The 13,587-nt window shown below is 39.0% G+C and overlaps 1 protein-coding gene across 3 annotated transcripts in view; it reads left to right on the top strand.

The window, feature by feature from the left end:
• wdr27 (WD repeat domain 27) overlaps positions 1-9,744 on the top strand; it is a 38,469-nt gene extending 28,725 nt beyond the window's left edge. The window contains exon 24 of one of the 3 annotated variants that reach the window (XM_029449933.1): positions 7,169-9,744. In XM_029449933.1, coding sequence (XP_029305793.1) covers positions 7,169-7,282 — 114 coding nt within the window. In that variant the 3' untranslated portion in view covers positions 7,283-9,744. Of the gene's footprint in view, positions 1-3,475; positions 3,644-4,260; positions 4,474-7,168 lie in introns of those variants that run through there. The other 2 variants (XM_029449935.1, XM_029449936.1) reach the window with 2 other exon arrangements.
• The last annotated feature ends 3,843 nt before the right edge of the window (positions 9,745-13,587 follow it).

Genomic DNA, 13,587 nt, shown 5'->3' on the forward strand with positions numbered 1-13,587 from the left:
TTTAGAAAAATGTGAATAATACAGTTAATAACTCGGAAAAAGTTACTGATGCGTAAAATGCTGGAGATTTATGTTGCTGCTAAAGATGGTACGGTCTTGTTATACAGCTTCCAGATGAAGCACACTGATTGCTCATAGATACTGTACATACATAGTTACAGAAAGCTCTCCTGATCTTCTGCTGATATATTGAGTATCTGGCTCAGCTTTGTGAGACTGCTTCTAGTTAAACTTCATCCAGTTGATCTTAAGTCTGACTGGAATGGACACACACATATCTATCTTTATTTTTCATCTGTTTGTGGCCAGAAAAAGAGTGAGAGTGTGAATAAAAAAAGAATTTGAATTCCTGGGAAATGGCTGGTTGGTCTTACAGTTAACTGAGACTAAGGCCATGTGATATCATCATGGTAACATTGCTGTATTATATAACACAATAATATAATATAATATATAAAAGTGTCCCCAACCTGTGTTCACCTTGCTTTTTAGCCACATTTGAGGGCCAGATGTTCTCCATATTTATAGATGTGAGAACCCTCCGATGCAAGACACAGATAATGCTATGCATATTTTCATGCTTTCAACCTGAATACTTAAAAGACCATCAAGCAGGCAGATCTACCTCCGGGGTTCATTCCCTCAGGTTTATTCCTGTACTTTAGTCTGTAATGAAATATCCCAACTTTTACTGTCTCTTCACTTTGTTGTCTTGTAAAATCTTGTGGGATTTCACATGGCATACCTCTGTGAAGTTTTGCAAGCTCCCCTGTGTTGGACCTACCATTAAAGTAGACTTGCAAAGTATTTTCACACTTGTAACACAAGTTCAACGACTAAGGATGCTTTCTTTATTCATTTATTTTAAGATTAGATTTTGGGAGGCAAACTAGGCTGTGTTTAATTTGGAAGTAAGGCACTGGTTATACTGTATCTGAAGCTACTTTCTCCGATGATTTAAGGAATTAAAAAGCTTCACGATCATAAAGGAAAATGCTGTAGCCAGAGAAACAGGTTACTAGGTCAGACTAGAGAAATATACTTCATGGGGCTGTGCTCTATTTGGGTTTCTGTACCATCTCATCCCAGCTGTCGATAGCTCCAATTACATTGTTTCACATCAGCAGTGGAAAGTCTTTGTAGTATTAGCCAAAGGTCAGTTTATTAGTGGAGTAGATTACATTTTTTCAATATTGGATAAGAAAAAAAAAAATGGATTTAGAAATGAGAAGAAAAGGTTTCTGAAACCTTGGATTATTATTTTACTTTTTTTGTCTTTCTTGCTTGTTCGTGCTACTTCTGTGTCCGCAAATGAGACGATGCCCGTGTTCTTTGGATGCTGAATCTCACTGAGCACTGAGATTGCTCACAAATCTAAACCCGTTCTCTGTATGTCTGTATGAAGTTTTTAGCACCTCGCATGTGTAAGAAGATATTTGTAATCTTAAGAGATGTAGACTAGGAGACCATGAGGAATGATTCTTTACAACTTTGAAACAAGTGAATATCAATGAAAAACAACAAAGGCGGAGAGGATTAAGTTACAACAGATTCAAGAGAAAAGAGAGAAAATAAATCCTTACATTGTTGTTAAACCGTCCATGTGTTGTGTTCTTTATTAGATGTGACTCATACTATACGAATTGGAACATTTGTCATAACTTTGAGCTGTGGGGGACTGGCTGGATGTGGACAGGATGGTGCAGTAAGAGAAATTTACAAGCTAGAGCATCATAGGAAAACAAGGGTTTTGCTTTGAGTAATCCTAAACCAGGTGTGCTTGTTTCAGACAGACTTTTAAACATGCTTGAGTTCCAATGTTAGCTGAGTGAGCGAGAGGTCAAGTATTTTCCATAGTTCATCTTTTTTATTGTATAATTTACGTTTACTGGCTGAAATGACAAAGAATGTTTTATTTTTTTTGTTTTGTAGATAATTGGAGAATTGATGAAGCTGTTGTGTTTCAAAGTGTTCTCAGATCACAATGGAAACTAGAGATTGGCTTGAACACTACCAAACAAAAATATATGTTAGTAATCTGACCAAGAAATGTGCATTTGTGGTTGAAAACATGTAAACTTAAATCATGGTGAGTGAGGTTTAACAAGTGTGTTTTGCTTCTGTGAAAATACCCTCGAGCAAAAACCCCCCTCTGTCCCAGAAGCACCACTGCACTCTGACATATCTGGTCCGTTTTAAATGCATTCATGTGTGTGTTTGTGTGTTTTTAGTATTTTTTGTAGTTCAACAATAGGATCAGAATGTGAGAAGTTTCTTACCAAATACTCAGACCTCATTTGCACTTCATGTGTTGATTACTGACACAAGCAGCTGTCTCTTAAAGGTCCCATGTTCTGTCATCCCAACTAGGAAGATGAACAATGAGTGAATCATCTCACTGGCTTTCTAGCTCAGTGCTACTCTTGTCTTTATATGTCAGCATGTATTATCTTTACTCTTTGCAGGCAGGCAAAAAGTGCAGCTGGCTTCCCACTAGACCCTTTTACTGTTTCTTTTCAATTGTGGCCATTTGGCATTTGAAAAGATATCCACACTCTTTAGTCCTTTTTTTTTTTATATTTAATCTCTTCGTTTCCTCTTTGCCTGACCCCAGAGAGCAAAACGCTCTCTTCTTACTGTAGTGGCCAGACAGCAAATACAGAGCTGGACTCTGCTATTTGCTCCAGAATGTCACATTAGAGTGAGATACAGACTTAGCTGAGACAGACTCTCTGAAAGTGGCCTGTGTTCAGCACAGCTGGAAGGCAATGTACAGGAAGTGAGGTTATAAAGAGTTTGGGTCCAGTTACAAACTCGGAGTCTTTTTTAAGTATCAAAACCGTTCACATGTAGAAGACAGCATTTTCTCAGTTGGCCATGGTTAGTTGGTTATTTGGTGTTAGTTTATAGTGTTGTAATTTCTTTGCCTGAATATCCTATGTATGAAGGACACTGTGTAAATTGGAATGACGTATATCATTGTGCAGCTTTAGCGCATTAAGGTATCTCAGACATGCAAACTTACAGTTGGCATGAACACAGCATTATTACATTTCTCATAGCAGTCTCTATAAACCTGGGGGTTTATAATTGAACTCTTCAAATGCACAGAGATCAAATTGACATCTATCCTCTCATCTAACTCTGTGATAGACGGCAAACAAGAATGCTGTATTTCCCAAAATGTTTAGAGTGATTCTTTAAAAACTACATAGGCTTTCGACTGAAACAAAGGAGATGTATTGTGTTAATTGATAAGCTTTTGGTACCTTTGACAGAATAGTTTCCCCCTGTGTCTAGTCTTAATGCTAAGCTAAGATAAGCTCAGCTAACCAGCTGCTGGCTCCAGTTTGTGATTGTACTTATCGTACAGACATGAGTGGTTTGAATCTACTCTTTTAACTCTTCATCATACAGACACAGATTCATGTTGAAACAAACAGATACACAAATACAGAATCTTTATTGTTGCCAGGCATGTTTTTTCCAACTTGAAGCCACCAGAAGAGGATTTTAAGGTGAACACCTGGGATCAAGAGACTAACCAGTCAGTTTTGATATACAGTGATTCACATTTACTCATTACATTACTCAAGACAATAAACTTGCTTTTAAAATGGCTGAGATATTGACAGGGCTAACGCTCCCACACTGTCACAATGAAATAATAATGTGTTCTGTGATTGTGTCAGCTTTAATAAACATTCACTGTTCTTTGTGTTTTTTTGTGTTTCCTACATTTTTCTTTGAGAAGGAAATTCCACATGCAGCTTCTGGAGCACACGGAATGTTTTGAGTCGGATTGTATCTGTGTTTCTGTTCTGTAACATTGTCCAGAGCCTTATAAATGATAAGACCTTGACTGTCAGAGACCGATGGATGAACAGACACAGTCTGACTGGACAGATATAAATGAACTGTTACTTCCATTATTTGGATCGTTTTAATTGACATCAAAACGGAGGTTAGATTAAAGGTTCAATGTGTAATTCAACCACCTACTCCAAAGAAATAGGGGGGCAGTATTTAACTATACAATCTCTAATGGTTATATTTTAGCTGCCGTTGTTTGTTGTACTTTTCACATTCTGTTGATAAAATATAAATAATAAAATGTAGCTGGAACGCAAGTTTGCATAGAACTTTATTAATACTACTTATACATTAAGACTAATTAAAGGTTAAAACAATCTCCATGGGATCATATAGCACTAACACTATCATCAGTGGCAACAGACTTTACATTTCTTTCCCTCACAGGTGACCCTGGTGACCGTCTGCTCCCTTTCCCGTCTCTCATTTGGATCTTCCTTCCCCTCTTGGCTTATACAGTACAGAACATCCTGGTATGATGGCATTTGAGAAGTCTGCACACAATTGATAAATGATATCCTTTGGGAGGGAAAACACATCACTGCTCATATCTTCAAAGGCTCAGCTATTGTTCATACCAGTATCTGCAGACGGACACTTTCTCTTGTCCAGAATGCCAGTATTTGACACACAGTGGAGATCCAACCCACATTGCATTCTTAATCATGATTTTTATTCCTGCTTTGAACTATTGATTTGTGGGGGTTTTTTCCGTGGTATCAAGCCAGCACGCCTTACAATAACTTAGATTATGTAACATGCCTGACACGCCATGCAAATGTCTGATTTACGATCCCTGAGTTCCCAAAAAGTTTTGAATGAGTCTTTAATATACTTAACAGAAAAACAAATAAACATAAAAGACGATGCAGTCTACATTGTCAACATTGTCTCTCATCCATGATCTATGTCTGTGAGTCAAATGCTTTTTTTTTTTAAAGTGAAGACATTTGCTTGTAAAAGACATGAAAATCTATATATCAATTGTGACAGGATTGCATAAGGACGTCTGTCATTGCAAATAAATCTTCAAACAGAAACCTAAAAAAACTGTGTTTCCTAGAAGTGAGATGTTGAGGAAAGACAAATAACTCGTCTCAGCATGACCCCATGCTGCATACAGTGAATCAGCTTGCAAGAAATTGTGTCTTCTGACCCCAAAGGTCGCTCAAAACCCTGACTCCTCATCAGCGTGGCTCGCTTCAGCCTCACTGAACAAAGGTTGAAGGTTGTAGAGATGGAATGTGTCGGATTGCAGAGGTTTGCTGCAAGACTACTATGTTAAAATTGCATTAACGTTGTTATCACCTTTTTAGAAAATCTGTGATTTAGCTTCCAACATTACGTTTCATGTTTACACGGAGAAGTGCAATGCCTAGGCGATTACACAGTCGTATGGTTTGGGATGGGAGTTGATGAAGAGAGTTGTAGTTTGCTGGTGGAGCTGCTCTCTGACCCTCTTAAGTTTTAAGTAGCTATTTTAGCAGCCCCTGGGCAGGGGCAGGACCCAGACCGGCTTGCTATTGTTGATTAAGGTCATTGAGCAGGAGGTCATAGAGAAAGATGACTTGTTGAAAATAGAAGAGCTGGTGAAATGAGCTGTTAAACTGTTTGTTTTGTGGGAGAGCCTCAAACATTTTTTATACGCTAAAGAAACACTAGTACAACACATGGTTACGTAGGTGCGACGGGTTTGTGATTACTTGGCTGCCTTTTTGCAGAAATCCTCTTGTCTTTTGAATCTACACACACACCTGCAAATCCTATGTGTGTCTATAGGACTGTCAAAATAAGATTAAATCCAAGCCAGTTTAGTCTTTTGTATGTTTGAGTCATCCTCAGACCTCATTATGACTCCCTTTCCCAGCACAGGCATCTGGCTTGCTGATAAAAAAAAAAAAGATTTCTCCTGCATAAAACAGCTTTAGTACATGGGAAAAAATGTTGGACTATTGTTGTATCAAATGTGTTTTTTATCACTGCTTGGCACATCGTTGTTTTCCAAGATTCCCGCTGTTAGTATACTTTAAAAATATTCTATGTCTTTACAACCACCTAAAAATCTCTGAGATCACCATGAATGACATTGATGCTCCACAGCGGACCTGGAAATTCACCCAAGCACACTCATTTAGGATTTGTGAAGTCCTTTAAGATTTTAAGTGGAATTAAGGGCAGTACAAATAACCCTGGTTTGAAGTAATATGAAATAGATTTGAAATGGTTTGTCACTCGCCCTGGTCTTACACTCCATGCTGTTACAACTAGGATGAAGAGGTGGACCCAAATGCAGAACGCCAGATGAGGTTAAACAAAAAGAGAGCTTTATTTCTAAAAACTAATCAAATACAAACAAGTACGAGTAACACAAGGCAACATGGGCGTAACAAGAATGAAGAACCGACAAAGAACACTGGGACAGACAGGGATATATACACACAAACACTAAACGAGGGAACGAGACACAGCTGGGGAAGAAAGGCAAAACCACAAGGACAGGAAGTAAAACAAGACATGACACAAGGGGAGTGAACAAAATAAAACAGGAAACACAAAGCCAGAGGCGTGACACATGCTTAAAAATAAAGGGAAAATGGAGCCACTTGTGAACAACTATCTTGAAATAGGATTCTTCTATCATATCATATTCTCTTATACTTTGAGCAGCTCCAGATATAAATATGTATCTTGAGCATCATTCCCAAGCTATTGCTGCTGATTGGCTGTCAGAGTGTTGAGGTAATGCTCCCTCATGCTCATCTGCTCTACTGGCTGATAGAAACAGATGAGACAATCCTCCCTTCTTGTTGAGAAATATAATGAAGAAGTGATTGTGTACATGTGTGCTTGTCTGTGTACCACATCCAAATGTTGGTTGGCGTGTGATGTGTGTGTGTGTGTTTAAATCGGTGTGCAGGGTGTGTGTTGATATTACTTAATTCATCTGTGGGTGCCTTATTAATGTGTAAACAGTTGACTCATAATGACTAGCACAGACACGAACCTCAAGCCCCACTTTTGAATAAAAACAAAGTTATATAACAAAGATTAGGCCACGATGCTGCATCTATTGATATTGTGATATATGGCCGATATGGAACATCACGAATTTCTACGAGACACACGGATCTTGACATCTGTGGATGCTAGTTTTATTTAAGGAAGAAGGTGTGCTGTTATGCAACTTGGTCCTCTAAATGGAGAGTCGTAAAAAAAAAAAGTATGACACAGTTCCTGGGAAATATCCACAAGAGTAAAAGCTGAATGTGATTTTTTTTCTCTCTGTTTGTCTTAGCTGCTAACTGGGACCCTGGATGGAAAGCTGAGACTGTTTCAGTCGAGCAGCGGGGCCCGTCTGTCTCATGACACCAGTGCTGCTGTGCATAGCGTCCCCAACATGACTGCGTAATTACAGCAGGCTGCTGCAAAGACCATGCAGGTTTCATTAAAGCAGTTCCAACCCCCTGGCTAGGATTTCACTGGGAATGGAGAAAGTAAGGGTTTTATTTATTGGTTAAATGAAGATCATAAATAGATACAAGTTTAAAGAGCTTTTCTTTTTCCTGTTGTATGTGCCTGTTGTGTTCTTCTACTTCTGTGCCTCCCATTTCAGCTCATCTTTTTTAAATTTCCAGTATGTTCATCATTAGACCACTTTTTTTTCTTTCTGAGATTCAAAGAGATATCAATTGTTTTATTAAATATCTTTCATCAGAATCATTTAACCACATGCTTGTGATTATAAGATGTAATATGTTCTCTATTACAGATAATTACAGCTAAACTTGCCAAAAACAATTTGATCAGCAGTTATTCCCATCTATTCGTCCACATTATGGCTGGTCAAGTATCAGATTGACTTTGTTCAGTATGTGGAACAGATGTCCTTCTATATCTCTGGCTGTGACCAGCAGATCAGCACACAGAGCTATGACATCAACTGGGTGCAGCCTCTCTGGCTGCCAGACACAGATGCTACTACTGTTCATACTGACACACCCGTCCGCATTGTTTAAGCTGTACATTTACTCTTCACACCCACAGTTGCAATAATAAAATGGCAGCTACAACTATTCAACTTTTATAGAGCAGAATAAAAAAGTAGGGCGCTGACACTGTGAAATTGAAGATTAGAAAAAAGGTTACATTATTGGTGATATGTATTGTCCAGTACAAATAAATTATTACATCATAGTTACAAGTTTGTGGAAATGATTATATATATTATTATAGTCGTCTGCTTTCTACACGGTATGCGTGCTGTGTTACTGCATGTCCATTTGTTTTAGGAATATGTAAGGCATGCCTCAATGTTCTACTTTAGGACAACTTCTGTTTTCTAGACAGGGCGTATGTCCACATAGTGTCTTTCTTTGGGTTTTGTTTCTATGACAACATATCAGCACTCTTACTGCACTCCTACTGTATGATGGACTAGCATCACCTCTTCTCTATTTATTTTCTATTGGGGCTACTATTTATTTGTTTGACACTGTTTTTTCACCATGAGTACCAATCAGAGCATTGCCTGAGAAGTAACGAGAACCTAGAACTAGAACCTCAACTCCAAATCCGAGTCTGGTTTTGGTTTATACCAACGTTACATCTCCCAGAACGTTGATAAAATGGATTTATGGATTGACTCTGGACCTACTTTTAAAGTTGGTCATGTTATAAAAAAGTTTATTTTGTTATTGTATGGCTCTGTATCGTTCCAGCCATGCTTTTGACTTTAATGTCAGAAATAAACTTGCTTCAGAACTTACATTAACAAAACTGGACTTTTCTGATGTTGACCATCAATCTTCTTCCTCTCAATGTCTTCTATAATGTATGTGGTGTTGTTTTGTGTAATACAATGAATTGACAATTGCATTGATGTTTTTTTGGGGGGTATCGCGTCTACAAAACAAAAAAAGGTTTATATGCAATACAAAAGTAACTACTGGTGACTACATCATGTATGCTTTCAGGTTTGATATAAAGCTTTTACCTTCTCCATTTCAAGTACAATCCCTCAGCTAATAACTAATTAATATATCCTGAAGACATTTCACTGGCAACCACTTTGTTTTCTTTAACGTTTAGAGATCGGCAACGACTTTTCACTTTTTCATGCCCAGAAAAAAACTCCTACTATTTCCTACTATGCTGCCATTATTGCTGCCGACATGTTCTAATCCACAGCTGTCTTAAGAGAGGCTGAAGGAAAACTACCTATCTGCAATGGAATGAAATTTCAAGCGTCACTCATCCCCCCGTCCATTAGGAAAAGATCTTGTATTTGACGCATTATCTGACGCTGAGGATAGAAAGATAAATCCACTGATAAGCCACCTTGTTTTAGGGTGAGTATTTAGAAATGCTCATCTCTGCCTTGTCCCCAGTCCAATATTCTGTGTTTGATTTACTTTTTGGACTGTTTGCTTTAATTGATACCAAGGCAGAGTGCGTGTGAAGATTATTCTCCGTGAACCATCAGCCTCAGTTAGGCAGATTGAATATAGTTTTGAAGTTGCACAGTTTGCCAGGTTTCCTATCACAAAAAACTGATGTTATACTTTAAAAAAAAAAAAACAGGGCTGAGGCTGCATTGGATTTATGGGGTGGTACCTATCTTTGGTCATACACCACATTATGCATGTGTGCATGTTTTAGTTTTTTTTATGCCACAAAGAAAGGTATGTACTGGCAAGGTTGAGTCTGCCCTGTCATGGTGAGCTTTAGTGTTCCTGAAAGCAGAATAGACTTTCTACTGGAAAAAAACACAATAAATTGAGTAAATTTATGTAGCCATGTTCTTTCTCCATTTTAATGTGCTGGAATGTTTGTCTGTCTGTGTGTGTATGCTTGCGCATGTGTGTCAGTGCGTGTCCGTGTTATGAAGTCAGTATCTTCTCTTGAATGAATTAACCTGCTACACTAAGATTCAGTGAGCACACGTTCACAAACAAAAGTGATATATCAGTGTATGTGCACATTCCTTGTCTGTGTGAGGTCGATTTGAGTGCACTCCCTGCATTGATCTCACCACTAAAGAATGACGTGTTTATACTTGCAAATAAAAAGATTTCAAGGACAGCCACGCCCGTACATCACGACACATTCTGGCCCAAAGTTTGATCTCTCACAATACTTTGTCATTCAATTTGACAGAGAGAAGAACTTAGTCTGCGTCCAACTTTGTAGAGTACTAGAACACTGTGTGACACTGTGTGACACTGTGACAGCCCTGAACATAGCAGAGTGTCACGTTGGGTGAAGATACAGGGCAGAACTCACAATCGAGTTCTCCTTTTTATGCATCTCATTATCATCTACAACTGAAATATAGTTTGTGCATGCCTGCCATATTGGCTGTAAAGTGTTTTGGTAGTTCACTGGCCCTCTGGTCTGTGGCCTGAGCTCTGAATGCTTCACTTTCCCTCTTGAGTAACTAATACTGAATAAAGAAAACCAAGATATACATGTGCATTTTAATGATCCCCAAAGATCTTTATGGATCTCGGCTGTTTTTTTTTTTCATGAACTCAGTGCAACTTGTAGCCAAGGGAGGGGAAAATTCGTTCACATGTCATAAACTGCTGTCATATAGCTGTGACTCATTCAACTGTTCTGAATATCATATTATTCTCATTCTATGTTTTTTTTTAAAGAAGCAGACTAATGGAAAGTGATCATCTGTATATGTTTGTTTAGCTGCTTGGCTTTATTGATCACTGGTAGAACATAACAGTCATTCAGATTATAGGCAGCCTACTTGATGAACGCTTTCACATGCTGCCCTAAACACCTGGTGTAAACTGATGCAAGGGACGCAGCTACATGACATCAGCAACGGGTGCAACAATTGCATTTTATCCCATGTTGTGTGTTGTAGTAGAAGTCAACAAAGACAGCATCTGGGACACCTCACAACGTCCCAACAGTCCCAAAAATGAGCGTGGGACTGTTTTTTGCTTTCTCTTTTGACAACTTTGACGTATTTTGTGTTGCTGACCCATCGGAACACAAATCACTACTGCACGCAAAACTGTCAACATCAGACCTCGGCATTGTACGGTCCGCGGGCCACATCCGGCCCTTTGGCCGGCCCTGTCCGGCCCGCGTGAGGACAATCGTAAATTATAACATATATGAAAAAGTATATATATATGTTTAAACAGCACCCTTTTCAAAATAAAAGCAACACCATTGTATTGAAATAACTTTCTAACTGTGTTGCTATTATTTTGAAAAGGGTGCTGTTTTTCTTTATTTATGAACAGCTACAAGTGATGCTGGCCCTCAAAATGTCCGCTCACGCCAAAATAAGAAAGATTGATACAGAATGCCGCGTTTTCAAGAAGACATGGACTTCTAAGTATGTATTTACAGAAGTCAAAGGTAAAGCCGTGTGCTTAGTTTGTGGTGCGCAGGTCGCTGTGTTCAAGGATTACAATTTGAGTCGCCGCTCAAGAACTTGTCTGATGAAGAGCGGGAAAAGGAGTCGGGCGCTTTGCTAGCTGCAAAACCAACAAGGACTTTTTACAAAACATTGCACATCCAGAGATGCAGCTGTCAACACAAGTTATGTCTTATCCCACAAAAGCGCTAGAAAAAGTAAACCGTTTTCTGACGGAGAGTTTATCAAGGAGTGTTTGGTGGATTCTGCAGCACTCATATGTCCGGAGAAAAAGGAGGCATTTGAGAAGCCATGCAGTCAATGAGAGGGACAACAACAGGGAGTGATGTGTTCACGGAGGTAAATGCATGTGTGGACAAGTTGGGACTGAAATGGGACAAGCTGGCAGGCGAGACAACGAATGGTTGTCCAAATCTGACGGGAAAAATGTTGGACTTTTGAAGAGAATGTGACAGAAATTAACCCTGAACAGAAATTGGTATTTTTGCATTGTATTATACATCAGGAAGTGTTGTGTAAGTCAGTTCTAACAATTAACCATGTTGTTGATGTTGTAACTTCATCAGGGCAAGAGCTTGTTTGATGTCAAGCACTGTGACAGACAGTTTGTTGCACTTTTGGAGGAAAATGAGACTGAACATCGTGACAAAGGCTACCACGCCGCTGTCAGGTGGCTCAGCCTGGACAAAGAGTGTCTGAGAGAAGAGAGTCAAGACTTCTGTGTGAAGAAAGGAAAAGTCGTCCCACAGCTTTCAGATGCAGACTGGATGGCAGACCTTGGTTTTGCTGTAGATGTGACTGCACTAATGAATGAACTAAATGTCAAACTGCAATGCAAGGGCCTTTTTGTGCATGAAATGTACAGCGCAGTGAAGGCTTTCATGAGAAGGTTGCAGCTTCTCTCAAGCCAAATGGAGGACAACATTCTCACCCACTTGCCAACACTGAAGGAAGCCACACCATCAGCTGATCACCTCCACAGGTACTCATCCATGTTAGAAGCACTGCATGGTGAGTTTTGGAGGCGATTTCAAGACTTTAAAACAGTTGAGAATGAAATGCACATGATGTTTCCCCATTTACATGCAATGTGGATGATGCACCCAGTGATGTTCAGCTCATTGACCTGCAGTCTGACACACTTCTGTCAGAGCACTTTAGGTCAGTCTCACTGCCTGAGTTTTACTCTTCCCTGAAAGAGGAGAACTTTCCACAGATGAGGAGACATGCTCAGAAGATTCTGGTCCTCTTTGGATCTACCTACATATGTGAACAGACATTCTCAGTGATTAAGTTCAACAAATCCAGATACAGATCCTCCATCACTGATGATCACCTGTCAGCTGTCCTGCACATATCCACCTCAGACATTCAACCAGATGTCAGTGCACTTGTTCAAGCCCAAGACAGACTGGATGTTTCTCACTGAACAAGTAAAGTGAACTGAAAAACATCAAAAGCACTTATTGCTTTTTGTATGAAGTTGATTACTTGCTTATCTTTACATACTGTAAAACACATTTTCAGTATTGGTTTGTGAAGAATACTGATGTAATGATTGTTTTTACTGTTTATTACTTCTCTAGGAGTATTTTCCTATTTGACCCACTCCAAAATTTCATATATTTATTGGAAGAGAATATCCTTATTCTTTTGATTACCTAGTCGCAGCTAATCAAAATATATAATGTACTGCTTTTTACAATGGGAGAAAATGAATATTGAGCAGAATTAAGTTCAATTTATTGTTGATTCGGCCCTCCAACACAGCTCGGGTTTCTCATGTGGCCCCTTGTAAAAATTAATTGCCCACCCCTGTTGAGTCAACATGATGAAGCAAAAGAGGAATGTAGTCTGTCGGGATGAACAGTAATGTTGGTGGCTGGCTCTTCCTTTCTGATCATCTACATTACAAATTGTGGAATACGAAAAGCTACGATTGGTCAGGGTCTAACTTGTAGTCTAATGTATGACTCTTAGATCAACTAATCTGACATGACTGTCTTGAGAAGGAAAATAAAATCATGTGGTCTGATCCCTGCATACATGTTATGCAGTGGTGGAATGTAGTAACATTTACTGCGGGCCTACCTACAGTACATACAGCACAATGTTTAGGTACTTATACTTTATTTGAGTAATTAAAGAGGACATATTATGAAAAAAATTACTTTTTCAGTGCTTGTGCACATACATTTGGGTATCTGTAGAGCCTACCAACCCACACACTGTGAAATAAGACAACCCAGTCAGTTTTGAGAGGGCTGTGTAGGTCAGGAAACAAGGGATTCAACAAGCCTCTCAGATTT

This window comes from Cottoperca gobio, chromosome 15 (genome assembly GCF_900634415.1).
Source record: "Cottoperca gobio chromosome 15, fCotGob3.1, whole genome shotgun sequence".
NCBI classification, from domain to species: domain Eukaryota; kingdom Metazoa; phylum Chordata; class Actinopteri; order Perciformes; family Bovichtidae; genus Cottoperca; species Cottoperca gobio.